Source organism: Sebastes fasciatus, chromosome 5 (assembly GCF_043250625.1).
Source record: "Sebastes fasciatus isolate fSebFas1 chromosome 5, fSebFas1.pri, whole genome shotgun sequence".
Taxonomy (NCBI): Eukaryota; Metazoa; Chordata; class Actinopteri; order Perciformes; family Sebastidae; genus Sebastes; species Sebastes fasciatus.
The window spans coordinates 1,998,919-2,018,234 of NC_133799.1; the positions used below are offsets into that span (position 1 = coordinate 1,998,919).

At 37.5% G+C, this 19,316-nt stretch overlaps 2 protein-coding genes across 8 annotated transcripts in view; both read right to left on the minus strand.

Moving 5' to 3' along the window:
* Positions 1–12,145, minus strand: part of LOC141768476 (cyclin-dependent kinase-like 5) — a 56,610-nt gene extending 44,465 nt beyond the window's left edge. For 3 of the 7 annotated variants that reach the window (XM_074636793.1, XM_074636788.1, XM_074636787.1), the window contains exons 1-3: positions 11,956–12,145; positions 9,044–9,265; positions 4,281–4,315 (exon numbers count right to left, since the gene is read on the minus strand). In XM_074636793.1, coding sequence (XP_074492894.1) covers positions 4,281–4,315; positions 9,044–9,107 — 99 coding nt within the window. In that variant the 5' untranslated portion in view covers positions 9,108–9,265; positions 11,956–12,145. The remainder of the gene's footprint in view (positions 1–4,280; positions 4,316–9,043; positions 9,266–11,955) is intronic. The other 4 variants (XM_074636792.1, XM_074636791.1, XM_074636789.1 and 1 more) reach the window with 2 other exon arrangements.
* Positions 1–19,316, minus strand: part of rai2 (retinoic acid induced 2) — a 113,589-nt gene that overhangs the window by 59,876 nt on the left and 34,397 nt on the right. The window lies entirely within an intron of this gene.

Consider the following 19,316-nt stretch of genomic DNA (forward strand, 5'->3'; position numbering starts at 1 on the left):
CATACGCACGCTGTATCATGTTTCAGTTTGTTTGGGACCGGAGCCATGGCGGAGAGAGAAAAAAAAGCCCTGAAAAGCGTGTCGCTACTATTACGTTAACGTTTACATTATGATGTATTCAAACTCTGTTTAGTAAAAATTAGTATTGGGAGAAGGTAAATTCTAACGTTATCATGATGTATTCAAATTGAATCTTGTAAAATGCAGTTAAAGTGAGAAACTTGAATAAATCCAGTTGTTCGAAGGAGACGTTTTCACAGCAATATAAAATAAATATCCTAACACTAGCTCTAACCAGCTTATAATACATACTTAAAATGTCAAGATCTTTTTTAATCAAGGCAAATATTTAAATAAAAATACTATCATTTATTTCCTAATCTTTTGAATCATGTTTTTATGCAAATAACCACCATAGATGACAATAAAAAAGTACAGGTTTAAGAGCTGACTCTTAGTACTGTGTTCAGTAACCTTTCACCCCCGAAACATAGGGCTCACCCGGAAGTTACGGTGTTATTCAAACGCTGTAATTTAATTATTTTTTTAGGTAAAATATATCGAACGTTGAATGACATGTTATTCCTTCATTTAGCGCAGAGATTTCAAAAGTGGCAGATCAAAAAAAAAAACTTTCCTGCCACAGTGACAGGAAGTGAAAAAGGTTAATTGCAGACCCTGATTACGACACTGATAAAGCATACTGTAGATTACACCTCCAAATACTGTCATCGCAGACTCCATCCTTCTCTCTATGTCCCACTAAGCCCAGCTGAGTCTGAACGTCGGTGTTCAGATGTTGTGAAGCATGTGTGGGGGTGGCACATCCAGCAGCTTCTAAAATAGATTCAGATTATTATGTGGAAATTGATGAATGCACCCTCGTCGTTCCCATCCTTTCTATATCTGTCCCCGCATCTAATTATTCCTTTTAAACACATGTACTGTATAAACCAAATGTGAGGGGGCGTGCCACTGCTGAAATAAGTACGTTCTCCGAGCGCGAGCAGCTGCGTCTCAGCTACACAAATACAGCCATTTTCTCTGGCCGCTGCTCCTCCCTGCCCGTCGTCACAGCAGCAGCAGCGCCATCGAACCCCCGGTAAGCTCGAGTGTTATTCTAATATGTGTGTCATCAAATGCCTGTGTGTGTGTGTGTGTGCATGAAGTCTGTGTTTGACTGTGTGCCCACGTCTATGTGTGTGTGTGTATGCACACAGAATTATGCAGCATAGATCTGTTGAGTTAGCCCTTGAAAAAAATCCACACTAACAATACAATATTTTCCAGATGGCACTGGTCCATATCGATCTGCAGCCAGAGGATTCGTCCTCCTGTGCTTTCACACGTCAAGCAATGAAGTTCCCAACAGATCCTCTATCTAAACTGCATATATTATGAAGTTTCCAACAAATACTCTGTCTAAACTGTATAATATTATGGAGTTCCCAACAGATAATCCACCTAAACTGTATATATTATGGAGTTCCCAATAGATACTCCATCTAAACTGTATATATTATGATGTTCCCAACAGATACTCCATCTAAACTGCATATATTATGATGTTCCCAACAGATACTCCATCTAAACTGCATATATTATGATGTTCCCAACAGATACTCCATCTAAACTGCATATATTATGATGTTCCCAACAGATACTCCATCTAAACTGCATATATTATGATGTTCCCAACAGATACTCCATCTAAACTGCATATATTATGATGTTCCCAACAGATACTCCATCTAAACTGCGTATATTATGAAGTTTCCAACAAATACTCTGTCTAAACTGTATAATATTATGGAGTTCCCAACAGATACTCCATCTAAACTGTATATATTAAAGAGTTTCTAACAGATACTCCATCTAAACTGTATATATTAAAGAGTTTCTAACAGATACTCCATCTAAACTGCATATATTATGAAGTTTCTAACACACACAAGGCCCACAGAGGAGCAGCAAAATGTCAGACTTCCGGGGGATTGTTGTCCCTTTGTTGTAGGCCAGAGAAATAATGAAAGTGTAATGAGCTAATTAGGAAGACTTTATAAACTAATGTCAGGTCAAGTCAAATAATCTCTTTAAATGTTTGTTTTTAAACCTCTTTTACCCGACGGACCCGGTACTGGTTCTTCTGAGCTCTGTGTTAAAACACTGCCTTTAAAAACTTCATAAAATGCTGTGGTGGTCTTTTTTTTCTGAATAGTTTCTAAAAGACGAGGCCTTAACGCTACTAAAACAAAACTCCAAGTATATTTTGTTCAATGATTTCAATATTTTATTGAATGTACATACTTGACTTTGGATTCTATTTGTTATCTTATTTACATTGTTACTGATCTTATTTGTTATTATCTAAGTTTTACTTTATCATATTTCATTATTATAATAAAACTATTTCATTTGAAGTCAAAATTATACAATTTAGTTGTTTTTTATTGATGTTATACCGTGCACAATGGTAGAATGTGATGACGCACAGGCAAATGTCATGGCCAAAGGCTCCTTTGTGTGCACATAGCCTCCTGTAGAGGATATCAGGAGTATTTTATAGCCAGATTCCCTTTCAAGAGGTAGAAAACACATTTGGCAAACTTTGGGTATTGACCAATCAGAATTGAGCATTCAACAAGGACGCAAAATAAGCACTTGTTTCAGATCGGTACTCGGTATCGGCCGATCCCCAAAGCCCAGGTATCGCTATCGGGACTGAAAGAGTTGCGTAAGGAAGTTGTTCACTGTTTCTAGGCAACAACAACAACAGTTGCAGCTGTTATCTCATTGGTTGTGCTTTGAAATGTCAGCGGCAACCGAGGTCAAAGCTGATATAATTTGAGCACAACACACCGATATATCATCACCTTTTAAAGTTGTTTTGCGTCTGTTTACAGTGTGTTCATATATTGCTCCATACGGCATATGAGGATGCTCAGATCAACTGATATTGTAAAAGAATCAAGGCAACTGATTGACAAACAAAGCTACTACAACTAAATAGGTCATTTGTTATTTTAGTCCTACGCTTCAGCAGCAGAACAAATGCACTAAACATAAAGAAAATGGTTTTCATTCTGTAATAAAACTGTATTTAAACCAGAGCCCTGGGCAAAAACTGGATTATTGAGTAAAATATAAAGTATAAATCAGATTAATATCAGCCAATATTAATTATTTTGCTCTCCAACATAGACCAGACCACCTGTCTGTCTTTAATGCTAATTGTCCTGATGAGCAGAACAAATAAATAAATAAATAAATACATTAATTAATTAATAAATAAATAAATAAATAAATAAATAATTGCCGTCATGGTGGTGAAGATTTATTTTCACACAAATAAACACAGTAAAGTGACAGAGTGTTACAGACAAAGCAGCAGCCTCCGTCTGTTGCGTGGACCAAACTGAGGACTGATGATGCGACTTCTGTCGTCTAAAATGGAGACATTGGCATTTGCAGCTGCGTCGGCCTGGGATCAATCAGTCTGAATAATAAAGCCCGGTAATTATAGGCTGTGATTCCGGCTTACAGCGGGGCTTTTCTTCTTTCTCCTCACTTCTGTGAGTGCTAGCTCAACACCAGGTCTGATGCATGTTGTCTTTTGCTGTTGTCTCACACCTAAGGTAACGTGATGGCATTAGAAACCTGGCTAATGGATACGCGGCGTAAGGTCGGTGCTGTAATAAACACTGTAATGAAGGCAGAAGAACAGCCATCGCAGAACAAGAAAAACACCAAGGATCTGTCTTTTTTCCTCCTCAAATCCTCTGTCATTAGGAGGTAGTTAGTCTCTAATTCATGCTGGATTGCTGTCAATTCCTGGCACAGCCTCTTCCTTAAATGGACTGAGATGACAAGGCTATTACTGCAGTGCGGGTCGTCTGCTGCTCACAGGCCTGCTGTTTTCTTGTTTTCCTTCTTCTTCTGCTTAAAAAATGAATTGGTTCAAGACTATCGGCGCCCCTTTTACATGAATGAGAACCAATCAAGTGGCAGAGCGGTGGAAGAATTTAAGTTAACAAATGTGTCGCCATTCAAAGCAGATCTTTCTCACCGATGAACCCGAGCAGACACACACAAAGACTTTAACTAATTACCCAGCAATCCACGGGAGCCACTTACGCCATCACAGTAATAATGAGACACTGTGACGTCACGGTGGCCACGTCCACTTCTTATATACAGCATATGGACGGGACCCAACGGGGCCCCCCAACAACACGCACACAAAACACAAGGTGATTTTATGACAATCTGTAAGATCTTACCTTGTGTCGGCACTTCAAAACAACACCATAGGCACCTAAAAAAGACACAAACCGCAAGTTCAAATCATTAAGTATTCCAAACGCTACAAGCATATGGAGGACGGAACCTGCCAAATAAAAAATAAATCAATAAATTATTATAAATAAATAAATAAATATGGCATTAAATGTAGCAAAGATATTATTAAAAATAAATGTAGCCATTACTTAATTGATCAAATTTGATATAAATTCATATTTGTTTTAATTTGCTTCTTTATTTATTTATCTTTGTATCAATTCTCTTATTTATTTACTCTTTTGTTTAATTGTCCCTTTTATTTATTTATGTATTTATTTATTTTTTAAAATGGAATGTATTTTTGTTATTTATTTTATATTTATTTTTTGAAAGTATTTATGTATTTATGCAATTAATGCAATTAATTATCAATTTCTGTCATATTTTATCAATTAATTAATGGCTACATTTATTTTATTACAAATTAATATTTGTTATAATTTGCTTCTTTATTTATTAATCTTTGTATCAGTTCCCTTATGTATTTACTCTTTTGTTTAATTGCATAAATACATAAATAAATACATACTTTCAAAAAATATATATAAAAATAAATAAATAAATACATTTTAAAAACTTAATAAAAATAAATACATAAATAAACAAAAGGGAAAATTAAACAAAAAAGTAAATAAATAAGGCAATTAATACAAAAATAAATAAATATATAAAGAAGCAAATTAAAACAGAAATATACATTTTTCACATTTTATCAATTAGTTAATGGCTACATTTATTTTTAATATTATTTTTGCTACATTTAATGCCATATTTATTTATTTATTTCTCAAGTAATTTATTTTTTATTTTGGCAGGTTCTGTCCTCCATACAAGCAGACCCATATAAGACAATAATAAAAGTGACGGCATAAATTCCGTTTTAAAATGTTGATTTGTGACAACAATTCCAGCATGACCTAAAGACATTAATAAACAAACAATAGCTCGGTTTATAAAGTTTGAGTTGACCAACAATGCCAACAATACTAACGAGTGCTAAGAAACCCTTTTTATTTCAGCATGCTGCTACAAAGTGAAAACAAAAAGGGGATTTAAATCCTCTTTTTTAATGCTTCTCATATGTTCACATGAATTAAAGAAAAACATCCCGACTATAAAAAGGACAGGTGGCTCAGAAAGTAGGACACAAGAGTTGGCAAGCTGCTGTAGCTGTGATGTTATCGACCCTGGCAGTCACACACACTCATCCCCCCGAGGTTCACCAGGAATTCTTGGACAGAGCCGACGTATGACGAACTGCTCCGTGCTCCTTCTCAAGAACTCATCTAGTCTCGTCAGGAGGCCGCTCTGATATATCTACCTTTGTTCTAACACAGTTTAGTTAAAGGGTTCCTACTAGTGCTGCACCATATAACCCAGACTAGAAAGGTCTCTCTGATTTTAACAGCTTTTCTCTCATCAACTTCTCACAGAACTTCATCTGAATTTATTAGCATTTTGTGGGTTTTTGTTTTGGAAGCCTCTCGTCGTCTCTCGTGCTGCAGTACCACTCTCCACCTGAATTGTTACTGATGCGGGGGCGCTGTTTTATCAAAAAAAGCCTTAGTAAACACCGTTTAATAATAAGTGATATATATATATATATATTTTTGCTAATATAAAGTTAACTATCAAAGACATCGCATAAACTCAGTTGATTACTGCATACCATGTATATTTTTAATTAATATATAAAAAATGAATTTGAAGTTCTATGTTGTCATCTATAATTCAATTACTTTTCCTGATATTTTCGATTTTTGCCGTGGTATCGTTTCAGTATCGGTGCTTTTTCCAACACCTTAAGGCAAGTTAGATTTAAGACTTTTTTAATGTCACTTGGAATTCAATTTAAGACCAACTTTACAATAACCAGAATTGAAGGAAGAAAAACATGTCGTCGCTAGCTAGCAGATCTGCTCTGAGCATCACGGCTGCAAAGAAAATGAGTGTTAAAGTGAGCACGTTAAAGCAAGAGGCAGGTACATTATAGAATATATTTTTAAAAGAACAGGGCCCGTCGGTCCTTGAGGACTGTTCTGGCTGTTGACAGTTATCAATAAAGATTAGTTTGAAAGCTCTGAGGCAGAGAGCTTATGGACGGCCGACCAACATTTCTGACATGTCAGAAATTCATCCGACTGTCCGACGGCCGGTCGGGAGGAGTTACGGCAAACGACGCCCGACGAAGCTGAAATTCGTTCCGACTCTAAAAGGAGTCGTGCTGCTCAAAATTTGGGCCAGAAACGGGCTAAAATGGTACAGTGTATGCTCAGCTTTACCTAACAGGAGAGGAAACCTAAAGACAAACAACAAGCAAACTAGAACACATGAAAAGAATGTAACTTTTTGCATTAAATAGCATGTATATATATATATGCTATGATATACTTAAAGGTCACCTATTATGCAAAATGCACTTTTCCATGTCTTTTAAACATCAATATCTGTCCCCAGTGTGTCTACAGGCCACCATAGTATCATAAAAGACCATCCTCTCTCTTTTTCTCCTCCTCCGTTTGTCCGGAAATGGGTGCAGAAAAAAAAATCGCTTTTTTTCCTTCTCTTCTGACGTCATTAGAGAAATGCAAGCCATGTAAGGGTTTCCTGGTCGAACCAGAGAGAACCTTCAGTAGCTGACCCCGCCCCACAGCGCGTCACTTTCTCTCCTCCTCAACCGAACTTGAGCAAAGTCTGCAAGAACCAGCAGAACAGGCTTCATGTACTCCCATCATCTAAATATAACATGTTCTTTCACAAAGGCTTTATGTAATTACACTGTTTAAACAGATGATATTTATATATTATATATATTTGATGTCATGCATGTAGCAGAGTACAGGTAGTAAATAGTGACTTGTAAGCAACACAACACATTTCTGTTTCACAGTCAAACTTTATTTGAGTTGACAGATGACAATATTAATTATTCACAGCATTTGTAATCATCCCACCTGTTAGTTAGTTATGTTAACATGGTACAGGAGAAAGTCTTCAGCTCTGGTAAACTATGGTAAGCTAAGCTCCGGTGGTCTGTAGTCATGGTAACACAGAGACAGCTACTACTGTAAATAATATACCATTACTCTGATCTTCCATACATTTATCTTTTAGCAGAAATAATGAACTGACTACTGTTTCACATCTTCTATTTTCCACCCTGATGGTCGCTGTGTTTACACACCGTGTCATAGCGGTAGCATGTAGCTAACCCGTTAGCATGTAGCTACATGCTAACGGTTAGCTCTGTATCTCCATCTGCTCTCAGCTGTCTGCTCTCCTCTGGGATGATTCTGTCGGTCATTTCTCACAGATGGATCTGTAAAGACAGACGTAAAACAGAGTGTATGTTTACGGTTTACAGAGTTGATGCATGAGGTAAACACTGAGTTAACTAACAGAGCTATAAATAGTATTATTTACCTGAGAGAAACCGTCAGGAAAACCTGGAATCTGGACCGCAGATGTTCATCATGTGTCGCCGATTTCTGATCAGATTCCTCCGGTAACGTGCGCTGGGTGAAGTTTCTGGTTTATAAACTTTAAAGTGGTTTATAAGCTCTATTCTAGCTGCTATCTCTCCACTCCTCTCTCTCTCCAGAGCTGCTCCGGGAGGGAGGGGGAGGGTGACGCTGTTGTTGTTGAGGAAGTTTGATTGACAGAAAACGCTGACCAATCAGAGCAGAGTGGGAGGAGACAGGCTGTGAATCAGGGGTTTTCAGACAGAGGCTGAATTAGTCTCTGAGGCAGGCAGACTCAGGCTGCAGTATGAGAAGAATAAAGGGTTTTTTGAACATTGCAGCATGTAAACATGTTCTAGTGCAACATTAAAATACATCTATGAACCTGGAAATGAGCATAATATGTGACCTTTAAAAAACGTCCTTACAGACAAATCCGTTACGAGAAAACATAACATGAAACAAAAATAACATGATTTTGTGCTACAAGGAGCAAAACCTCCAGAATTATTCACCCCATTCCTTTTCCTCCTCAGATAAAGAGCTGGAATATAATGACAGATTCTTGTGTATTTTAATTGCTAGACTGAGCCTACATGCTGCTGCACTCAGTCCTACATGATTAACTAAATGGACTGACCTCAAGATCAGTGAGGAAAAATCTATGATGCCGGATCAAGAGGAGCACACGGACAGAGAGTAGAGCTGGACTGAAAACAGTAAAAGTGCTGACTTCATTCCAGACGGACTCATCTTTGGACAGACAGACAGTTTCCTTCTGTCTTCTAGCGATACATTATAAAGCTTGAAGGATGTGGGAGTATGGGGAGTAGAACTGGGACAAGTGGTTGGCCTGCCTCACCTCAGGGCCGCTGTATATCAACCAAGTGCATTTTGAGGGAATTGAACTATCCAATCACCCCGACCCATTGATATTTACAACAATCCACCTCTTCATTTCTACAACAACAACACAAAGAATCCAGGTCACAGTAGCTTCGATTCAGCTTTCCGTGATTTAAAAAAATTGTCCTTGACCTTCTGGAGCTGCACAATTACGAACAACAGATCAGGCTTTTAACAGCCTTGTACCGCAGGCAAATTGAATAAAACAATCAAATGATTGCTCGGTGAAAAGCCCTACAAACAAATGTGAGAGTGTAGCACCTCCTAATATGAAAAGATGAAGACTGGACCAGTAGTCAACTGCTGCAGAATGAAAATACAGAATAAACTCTTACCTTCACCCACAATCCCAAGGACTTCAAATTTATTCATCACATCACCGATGTCAGGGATCTTCATGAAGTCAAAAGGTGTGCTGCGTGAGGTGCATGGAGCTCAGGTGGAGGAGGCCCAGCTACAGGATGGCGTGAGGCGGCCAGCTGTTGGCTCCCAACGGGCGTACGCCAGCTGTACGCCATAATGTCCGCCACATGCCTTCTTCAGTGGCTCGCTCTTACCTGCACAAAAACATACAACATTATTTACACACATACATACATACATACACATATTCCTGTTACCGTCTTTGAGAGTGCATCAGTTAACAAAACCAGTTGTTTTGAAATGAATTCACAATATGTCAACTGGATTGTTTTGCCATTTCAAAAACATTCCTCAAAAAAAACCTCAAACTTTTTAAAGCTTGTTTTGGAGAACTGGATCCGAGCTGGATTCGAACCTGTGACCGTGTTGCTGTGAGGCGACAGTGATAACCACATGCAGCCCTACTACAAGATTGAATGCATTTTACATAAATGTCAGTATCTGGGTGCTCTACAGTCGTAGGGTCGGCCCATTTGACCACGGAGAAGTTGCGATGCGATAACGTTTCCTGTCCGTGACAGAGTTAGCATGCAGCTTTAGCTCTGCTCTGTCCAGCTCTGCTTTTCCTGTCAATGTGTGAAACCCAAAGTGTTTCCATCCTTTACTGGATGTGTAGTGTTTACCACGCTGGATTTAACATGTGAGGGTGCAGGTCGTATCCACGCTGACCCTCCGTCGTCTTCTACTTTGCTCGCTACGGTTTGTTTCGGTTGACGGATACGGAACGGATATGACGCCACGTTACTCAGACTACAACAATAAAAGCAGTAACTTCCTTCTACCTCCACATAGACTCAAATGAAGCAAATATATCAATTCTGGCATTAAAACATCTATTTAAAAATTGTAAAAACATAATTTACTATACGTTATGAAAATAAAGATGCTCCAAAGCTCCTCCTTCTATTCCTACCTTTTTTCTTTCAGAGGGTGAATCAGCACCACACAATCTGTTAATGTGATCAAAGCATCTCCTCTGGTATCCACACGCTCTTTACCCTTATTGAATCAGACAAGACTCCAGATACCACTTTCTCCATTTCATCTTCTCCTTGCTTGGAAAGCTCAAGGACTTGCGTATATCCTACTCACACACACTCCCAGTCTCCTACGGTGCTGTGGGCACAGGAGCTGCTCATCAGTATGCAAAACCTCGGCACCAAAATAAACTCCCAGAACACTAAACGCCGCTGTGTGGTCTATTGCTCCCTTATCTTACTCAGCCGAGCAGCGTCGACGCAAGTAAACTGATAGGTAAACTTGAGGAGGATGATGATGCGAGACGAACAAGAGAGAAAATGCCTTTTTGGTTGGTGCGTTTGTAATGTGCTTCCTCCTCCTTCTCCTCATTTCAACAGCCTACACACAGCAGTGGCATGCAGCCTGTTGTTTTCCAGAGCAGATTTCAGCCAACTGCTCTCCAGGCCCAGACCTAGAAGGCTAATATGATCAGGAATGCACCGGGCATTGCTCGGCTGTGAGGATCATATATTTGGTCTCTATCAACAGAATGACTCATGCGTGGTCATGGACTGAGTCTGTGGAATTCAAAATACCTTCATCAATATATTTTCAGGACCTTTAAAAGGGACCTTTAATACACTATAATGTATACTTTGAAATGGGTTTATGATCATTAAAATAAGACATAGTGGATGCAAAAACAAGACATCCAGCTTGTGTCACTGCCATTTCAGGTACTTTGATTACACATTTTTGGGAACTACACAAAATTACAACAACCAGCAGGATGCATTATGATTTTGAAGTGAAAATAACTCCTGTATACGTAAATATATGTCATGCACTTGTCTTGTTTCTTCTTGTTCTCTCACATCCTCATAACAGCAGCAAGAAATATGGCTGTGAAATGATTGTTTTTTAACAGGGAATCTGGCTCGGCTGTACTGTAACGCTACGTTCCAGTGTGTGATAAAATGCTTGTTTTTAAAAAAGGGAGTCTGATTTAGCTGTACTGTAACGTTAAGTTCAAGTGTGTGTTAAAAATAGTGTTTTTAACAGGGACTCTGGTTCAGATGTACTGTATCATTACATTCAAATGTGCTAAAATGATTGTTTTTAACAATAATCTATACTTTGAAATGGGTTCATGATCATTAAAATTAGACAGAGAATGCAAAAACAAGACATCCAGCTTATGTCACTGCCATTTGAGGTACTTTGATTACACGTTTTTGGAAACTACAACCAGCAGGATGCATTATGATTTTTTTTTTTTTAAGTGAAAATAATTCCTGTATATGTAAATATCTGTCATGCACTTGTCTTGTTTCTTCTTGTTCTCTCACATCCTTATAACAGCAGCAAGAAATGTGGCTGTGAAATGATTGTTTTTTAACAAGGACTCTGGCTGGCTGTGCTGTTACATTATGTACAAGTCTGTGTTAAAATGATTGTTTTTAACATGAAGTCTGGTTCAGCTGTACTGTAACATTACATTCTGAAGTGTGCATTAAAATGATTGTTTTTTAACAGGGAGTCTGGCTCAGCTGTACTGTAATGTTAATGAATGTAGATCCAATATTTTCAATGCAGAGCAGCAATAAATCCAACAAGTCAAACATTTGGCTGCACTCAAGCCAACTTAGTACAGATTGCATCACATTGCCATCTTTCTAACTCTGGTCAATTAACGCACCTTATTATAATTAAGCTAATTAGTCACAAAAACATTATGAAACCTGCAAATTAGCCTTAAAAACAAACCTCAGGCTGCATTTCTCCTGAGCTTGCATTGACAATATTAACATCATACTTGGAGCTGATGATTCTTATGTATATAAAGATGAAATAAAGTACTCACTCAGTCAGTGTTTAGAGGAGAAGATGATGGAAGTGGGCCCAGATATATATATCCTCCCACCATCAGAGGTGTTCTCATTGCAGCAGCAGCAGCTCCAGTAACTGGATCGTGCAGTTGACAAGCTGCAAGCAGCCCGTCGCCATGGCAACAGATTGAGTGACGTGTACTTCGACCAATGAAAACGGTTGATGCAAATATTTATTCCTTCGAAAAACACGGTCAAGCCAAACCCCCCCATGCTGTTTCGTGGTGCGTTTATATTCTAGGCATTACGGTAAGAGGGGGTAAGAACTGACTTCAAAATAAAAGCACCGTTCTGATGAACTTGATAGGCCATTTCACATTTATTCAATAAGTCAGTCTGTCAATAAATAAATAAGTAAATAAATAAATAAATAAATTAATAAATATATAATAGATATGAAATACAAAATGAAATTAATGATAATTAAGAAAAAAAAACTACCAACAAAATGTAGTTCAGAGAAAAACGTTATTCTAATTGTGTAGATACTTCGTCAAGCTTAATATTAAAGAATATTAATATGTGATATATTTACTGTATTATTATATATATTTTGTTCTAATTGGTTGTTATCACTATTATGTAGTTATATTATTTCTTTATATTAATCTTGTCTCTAGGTCTCTCTGCACTGTATATTATTAATTCATTTTTTTGTTATGTGGTGTAGTCTTAAATTGTGCTAAATAAATAAAAAATGACACCTCAGATTCAGAAACTTCATGTTTCTACCAAGTGATTAAATTCATTTGGTATTGATACGATTAAAAAAGGAAACTGTCAATTATCACACGCTAATTTCACTTCAGAATGACAGCAGATCACCTCAGAGTGTCACTCAGAGAATATCAGGACATTCTGATGTAGAATTTCAAAATTAAAGCACTTTAAAAAATCTCAGAAATTAGCTATCTTCCCTCTAAATTCAGATTAGAATTAAAAAATAAACTGTCCACTATTATACAATTTTAATCTGAATTTAGAGGGAAGATAGACACTTTTTTTACGGTTTCTTAATTTTAAAGGGCTTTAATTTTGAAATTCTACTTCAGAATGGCCTGATATTCTCTGAGTGACACTCTGAGATGACCTACTATTATTCTGAAGTGAAATTAGCATGTGATAATTGACAGTTTCCTTTTATATTTTTTATCAATCCCAAGTGAATTTAGTCACTTAGTAGAAACAAAGTTTCTGAATCTGAGATGGTATCAATTTAAAGTCAGATTAGTCTTTGGAAATGTCCTTCAATATTAAGTTTGACTAAGTATTTACACAATTGGAATAACATTTTTCTCTGAACTACCTTTTGGAGGTGGTTGTTTTTCTTGTTATCATTCATTTCACTTAGTATTTCATATGTATTAATTTTGTTTAATTTATCTATTTATTTTGTTAATTTATTCATTTATTTATTTATTATTTATTTTACAGACTGACTGACTTATTGAATTAATGTGTATTGGCCTATCACGTTCATCAGAACAGTGCTTTTATTTTGAAGTCAGTTCCTACACGCTCTTACCGTAATACCTGGGATAGACACGCACCACAACACAATGTGGGGGCTGGTCTTGACCGTGTTTTTTTCGAAGTGGAGGCTGGCTTGACCGCAGTTTGGTGCTGACCAATCAGAAAGCAGAACGGCAGCAACAAGGTGGGAGAGAGAACTGTGTTTCAGTCTGAGCAGTCTGAGGGTGTTTCTATGAGGTGGGATATTATTGTTCTAATTTCTCAATTACATAATCCACAAAAATCACACCCTGCTTTCAGCATGATCATATAATCTATGTAAAGACCATAGCACAGCATACACAGCATTATTAAGATGATATGAAGCAACAACATGCATAAACAGATGGCAATAAATGAGAAGTCTGCCTTGCTCAAGGGTAGCATGACGCTTTTCACACCTCCCAGTGGCGGACTGGAGCTGTCTGAGGGGCCGGGGCGGAAAAAAATATTATGGGGCACCAGCTGCATGTGGTGGTGCACCAACGCACAGAAGGTTTTCTATCATTTAGGGCAGCCGATATGACACTAGATCATGTTTTTTCTGCATTGCGTAGGCACCCTAAAGGCACCCTACTTCATCATGTTTTCTCTACTGGACGAGCACCCTTAAAGCACCCTACTTCATCATGTTTTCTCTACTGGACGGGCACCCTTAAAGCACCCTACTTCATCATGTTTTCTCTACTGGACGGGCACCCTTAAGGCACCCTACTTCATCATGTTTTCTCTACTGGACGGGCACCCTTAAAGCACCCTACTTCATCATGTTTTCTCTACTGGACGGGCACCCTAAAGGCGCCCTACTTCATCATGTTTTCTCTACTGGACGGGCACCCTTAAGGCACCCTACTTCATCATGTTTTCTCTACTGGACGGGCACCCTTAAAGCACCCTACTTCATCATGTTTTCCCTACTGGACGGGCACCCTTAAGGCACCCTACTTCATCATGTTTTCTCTACTGGACGAGCACCCTTAAGGCACCCTACTTCATCATGTTTTCTCTACTGGACGAGCACCCTTAAGGCACCCTACTTCATCATGTTTTCTCTACTGGACGGGCACCCTTAAAGCACCCTACTTCATCATGTTTTCCCTACTGGACGGGCACCCTTAAGGCACCCTACTTCATCATGTTTTCTCTACTGGACGGGCACCCTTAAAGCACCCTACTTCATCATGTTTTCCCTACTGGACGGGCACCCTTAAGGCACCCTACTTCATCATGTTTTCTCTACTGGACGGGCACCCTTAAAGCACCCTACTTCATCATGTTTTCTCTACTGGACGGGCACCCTTAAAGCACCCTACTTCATCATGTTTTCTCTACTGGACGGGCACCCTTAAAGCACCCTACTTCATCATGTTTTCTCTACTGGACAGGCACCCTTAAAGCACCCTACTTCATCATGTTTTCTCTACTGGACGGGCACCCTTAAAGCACCCTACTTCATCATGTTTTCTCTACTGGACGAGCACCCTTAAGGCACCCTACTTCATCATGCTTTCTCTACTGGACGGGCACCCTTAAGGCACCCTACTTCATCATGTTTTCTCTACTGGACAGGCACCCTAGAGGCACCCTACTTCATCATGTTTTCTCTACTGGACAGGCACCCTAAAGGCACCCTACTTCATCATGTTTTCTCGGGCACCCTAAAGGGCACTTCATCATATTTTCTCCACTTGAAGGGCACTTCATCACATTTTTTCCACTTGAAGGGCACCCTAGAGGACACTTCATCACATTTTCCCCACTTGAAGGGCACTTCTTCACATTTTCCCCACTTAAAGGGCACTTCTTCACATTTTCCCCACTTGAAGGGCACTTCTTCACATTTTCCCCACTTAAAGGGCACTTCTTCACATTGTCCCCACTTGAAGGGCACCCTAGAGGACACTTCATCACATTTTCTCCACTTGAAGGGCACCCTAGAAGGCACTGCATCATGTCTTCTCACCCTAGAGCCGTGGTTCTCAAACGTTTTTCAATAATGTACTGTAATTTGAAATAACTTTTTCAGCCAAGCACCCCCTAACTAACCAGTGCAAAACATTTTGATAGAAAAAAAGCATTTGTTGCAGCAGTTGAAATTTTACAACAGTTAAAAAATACAAATATTGAATATAAAATGTGGTTTATGAAACTTACATTTTATGAATTATGCACGACGGATATTTTTTAAATTAACATTTTAAAAACATCTCACACACCCCCAACAGTACTTCATAAGTACCCCTAGCGGTACTAGTACTGGCAGGCCGCCATGGTAACGGTTAAATAATATAAAAAAAATAGTTCCCCCCTTTCGGGCACTTCATCATGTTTTGTCCACCGGGGCATTCAAGAGGGCACTTTTGCTGTGTCTTTTTCAAACATGAGGGAACCATGTGGTTTGTGATTAGAAATATGTTTTTATTGAATAGTAATCATATTTTTTCCACACCATCATGGAAAAAAAAAATAAAGCTACTGTATACTCCTCCTTTTCTGAGGGGTGCAAAGCAGAATGAAAAGTGCTGATAGAAACCTGTGTGTCTCTTTATCACTGACCTCATTCAGAGCAGATCTGAGCTGTTGACATTTAAAACACTGTGTAGGATCTCTACTTGTTCCATGTTTGCTCATGAAACCATGCTGCCACCCACAGGGTGAACCGAACACTGTTTATCTGAACAGTCTGTACTGTGGAGGTGGGCCCAAAATAGCACTAAAGTTTATTTAATTAAATTGCTTCTTGACTGATTATATATACAGGTCTGTGTCAGTGTAGCTGATCACAATCGTAATAGAGCCATCACATTAATGATATGTCTCCATAATGTTTTATGTCTGTCAGCACCGGGTGAAGTAATTACTCTCTGTGAAGATGTTATAGTCGTATTATTAACAAACAATAATGTTCCATTTCCACGAGAAACACCTGAAACAGGTGACTTCCATCAGACCTCACCCTGCATGCAGGATGTACATAATGAGAAAGACTTAGGAAAGAAGAAGGGAGGTATACTTTTCATAAATACTATAGGAAATCTCTTTCCTCTCAATTAACGACCCTTTCTAATTCTAAATATGAGGATCAGGAATAAGTGATGCTTTAAATTCTGGATAATTGAGCTGCAATAAGTGTCTTATTAATGTGTCGATGGGTTTGTCTTTTTGTTTACTAAAAGAAGATATACATAGCTGTGTCTGTCGATATGTCTATTTCAATATGTGTATTGAGACACGTGGGTGTGTATATGTCTTTATATGCACATGTGAATATACTGTATATATGTATACTTTTGTAATTGATAGATTGGTGGCTCCTTTTTATTATTATTATTTAATCTCCTTTTTGGGTGCCCGGGGAGCATGGGGGGTTGTGCGTTTGTGTTCCGTGAAAATGAAATTGCATTGAAAATTAATTGCCAGGTTTTCCACATTTTATTGGAGTTATTAAGTATTTATTAAGTATTCATATAATATATATATAAACTTTAACTTTATTGAAGTTGAAAGCTGGTAAGAAGATTGTTTTTAATTCAAAAGAACATTAAGGGTACTGTTAAAATAAATGCTCCTTAATTACCCTGAGAGACAGTCAATGTTTTTCCATACAATAATGAAATTAATTTGTATAAATGATCAAGCCTTTTCCTCTCTTTTTTTAAAAGGTTACTACAACAGATACTATAACAAATATTTACAATATAATTATTTTTTAGGATGAGAGAATCTTTTTCTCTCAGTGCACTAACAATAACATATTACTAACAAAAGATTATCTCAAAATATATTTCTATTGTAAATATTTGTTATAGTATCTTTTTCATATTTTATTGTATTTTTTTCCTATTCTATATTTATGTTCTTGACTTTTGCAGTACTTTTCCTCTGTTTTATTACCTCTTAATATGTTTATTGTATGCACCAAACACCAAGGCTAATTCCTTGTAAGTGAATGAACTACTTGCCAATAAACCTTATTCTGATTCTGATTGGTGACATATAAACCCACACAGAATATATGTAAACGTAAAAAAAAATAAAAAAATACAGAAAATAAAAATTGTTTTCTAGGTAGTACTCTCAATGCCATTCCTGTCTCAAAGGTGATATTTATGTATATTATTTGTTAATAAACTATAGTTATTATATATAGTTTATTATTATTTATTATATAGTTTATTATATCATTATATGCATGGTCAGATGCTGTGTATTGTATATACTGTATATATTTATTGCATATTGTATTACATGTGCGTATTGTATATTATAAATATTAATATGCGCATATACGAAAAGATAAATATGTAAGTAATGAATTTGTATTTTGATTAAGATACATTATAAGTAATGAATTGGTATTCTTGATTGATAATGAATTTATATTTTGATAAGGATAATTATATCGGTAATTAATTTATATTTTTGCACGTCAGAGATAAAAGATAATAATTATTATATTTAGACAAGTTTAGGAAAATTAATTATTTGAGTATATGTTTAGCTCAATAAAGAAGCTGGTTAATTATCAATGAATGATTTATGGAGAAAGGTTGGGATTAAATAAGTTTATACTTCTTCTCACTCCTTTTAGAATATGTAAACCAAAGCATCAAGTGTCTGACAATTTATTTTTCTTATGCTTTTCATTGTATATAAATATTACTTTTTTTATTTTGTCCACTTGTTTGTATGATCATTCTCTTTTTAATTTTTTTATTTTGTCCACTTGTTTGTATGATCATTCTCTTCTTTATTTTTGTTTTATTTTTTCAACTTGTTTGTATGATCATTCTCATTTTTATTTTTTATTTTTGTTTTATTTTGTCAACTTGTTTGTATGATCATTCTCTTTTTTATTTTTTTATTGTTTTATTTCACATGTTCGAAATAAATTTTGAAATTAAATGAATTATTTTTTTTTTAATCAGTTTTGAGCCTCAGCATCGTGTAACAGACCTTATAAAGAATAGAAAAAGTGAAGATGGATGACTAGTGTCATTTTCTGGAATCCCAAATTACAGTCAGAGTAGAACATACTCTGATTGGCTAAAACCAGTGAGCCCTTCTCTGATTGGCTGTCAGTCTGAGTATCACCAGATTGAATTGGCCTACTGCTCTACACCACCCAGAGCATCATCTGTGTTTCTCTTGTCAGTGCTCTTCTTACTCATCCCATCTTTATCTTTGGCATAAATTACATACAGCAGCATACACTAGTGATGGGAATTCCGTCTCTTTTTAGTGATCCAGATCATTTGGCTCAGCTCACCAAGAAGAGCCGGCTCTTTCGGCTCCCAAACAACTCTTTGTTTTACCACTTCTGCCTTTTTATAATTCAGCCAAATTTAGCGCAGTTTTGACCTATGATTAGTATGTGTGCATATATATCACTTAAATTATTCAATAAAATTATACTAAACCTTATAATTTCCAGAATATCATAATTTTACATGCTGCTTCGTTTCCGACTGTCACTCATCATTTCTGCTATTCGCGCACCGCACTCCTCTCTCTCTTTCTCTCCTCCTCTTCCTCCTGCTCTGCACCAGTAGACCGTCAGCGCGCCGCGCACCCCCGCCCCTCCCTGCTTGATGGTATGATCCTTGTCTGTCATCACCTGATTGGTCGCACGGACGTCATTAAAACAACATTCAGTCATGGTACTCCACAGGGGCGTTTTTTTATCGCGAGGGGACGCGACGCTTCCCAACATTGGATGCTTGGTGGGCGTGCCGCTAGGCGGTGACACGATAGATGATTGACTAATACTGGGCGGTGACGTTTTCCCGGCTTTATTTCAAATACTTCCGGCTGCACCTGATTG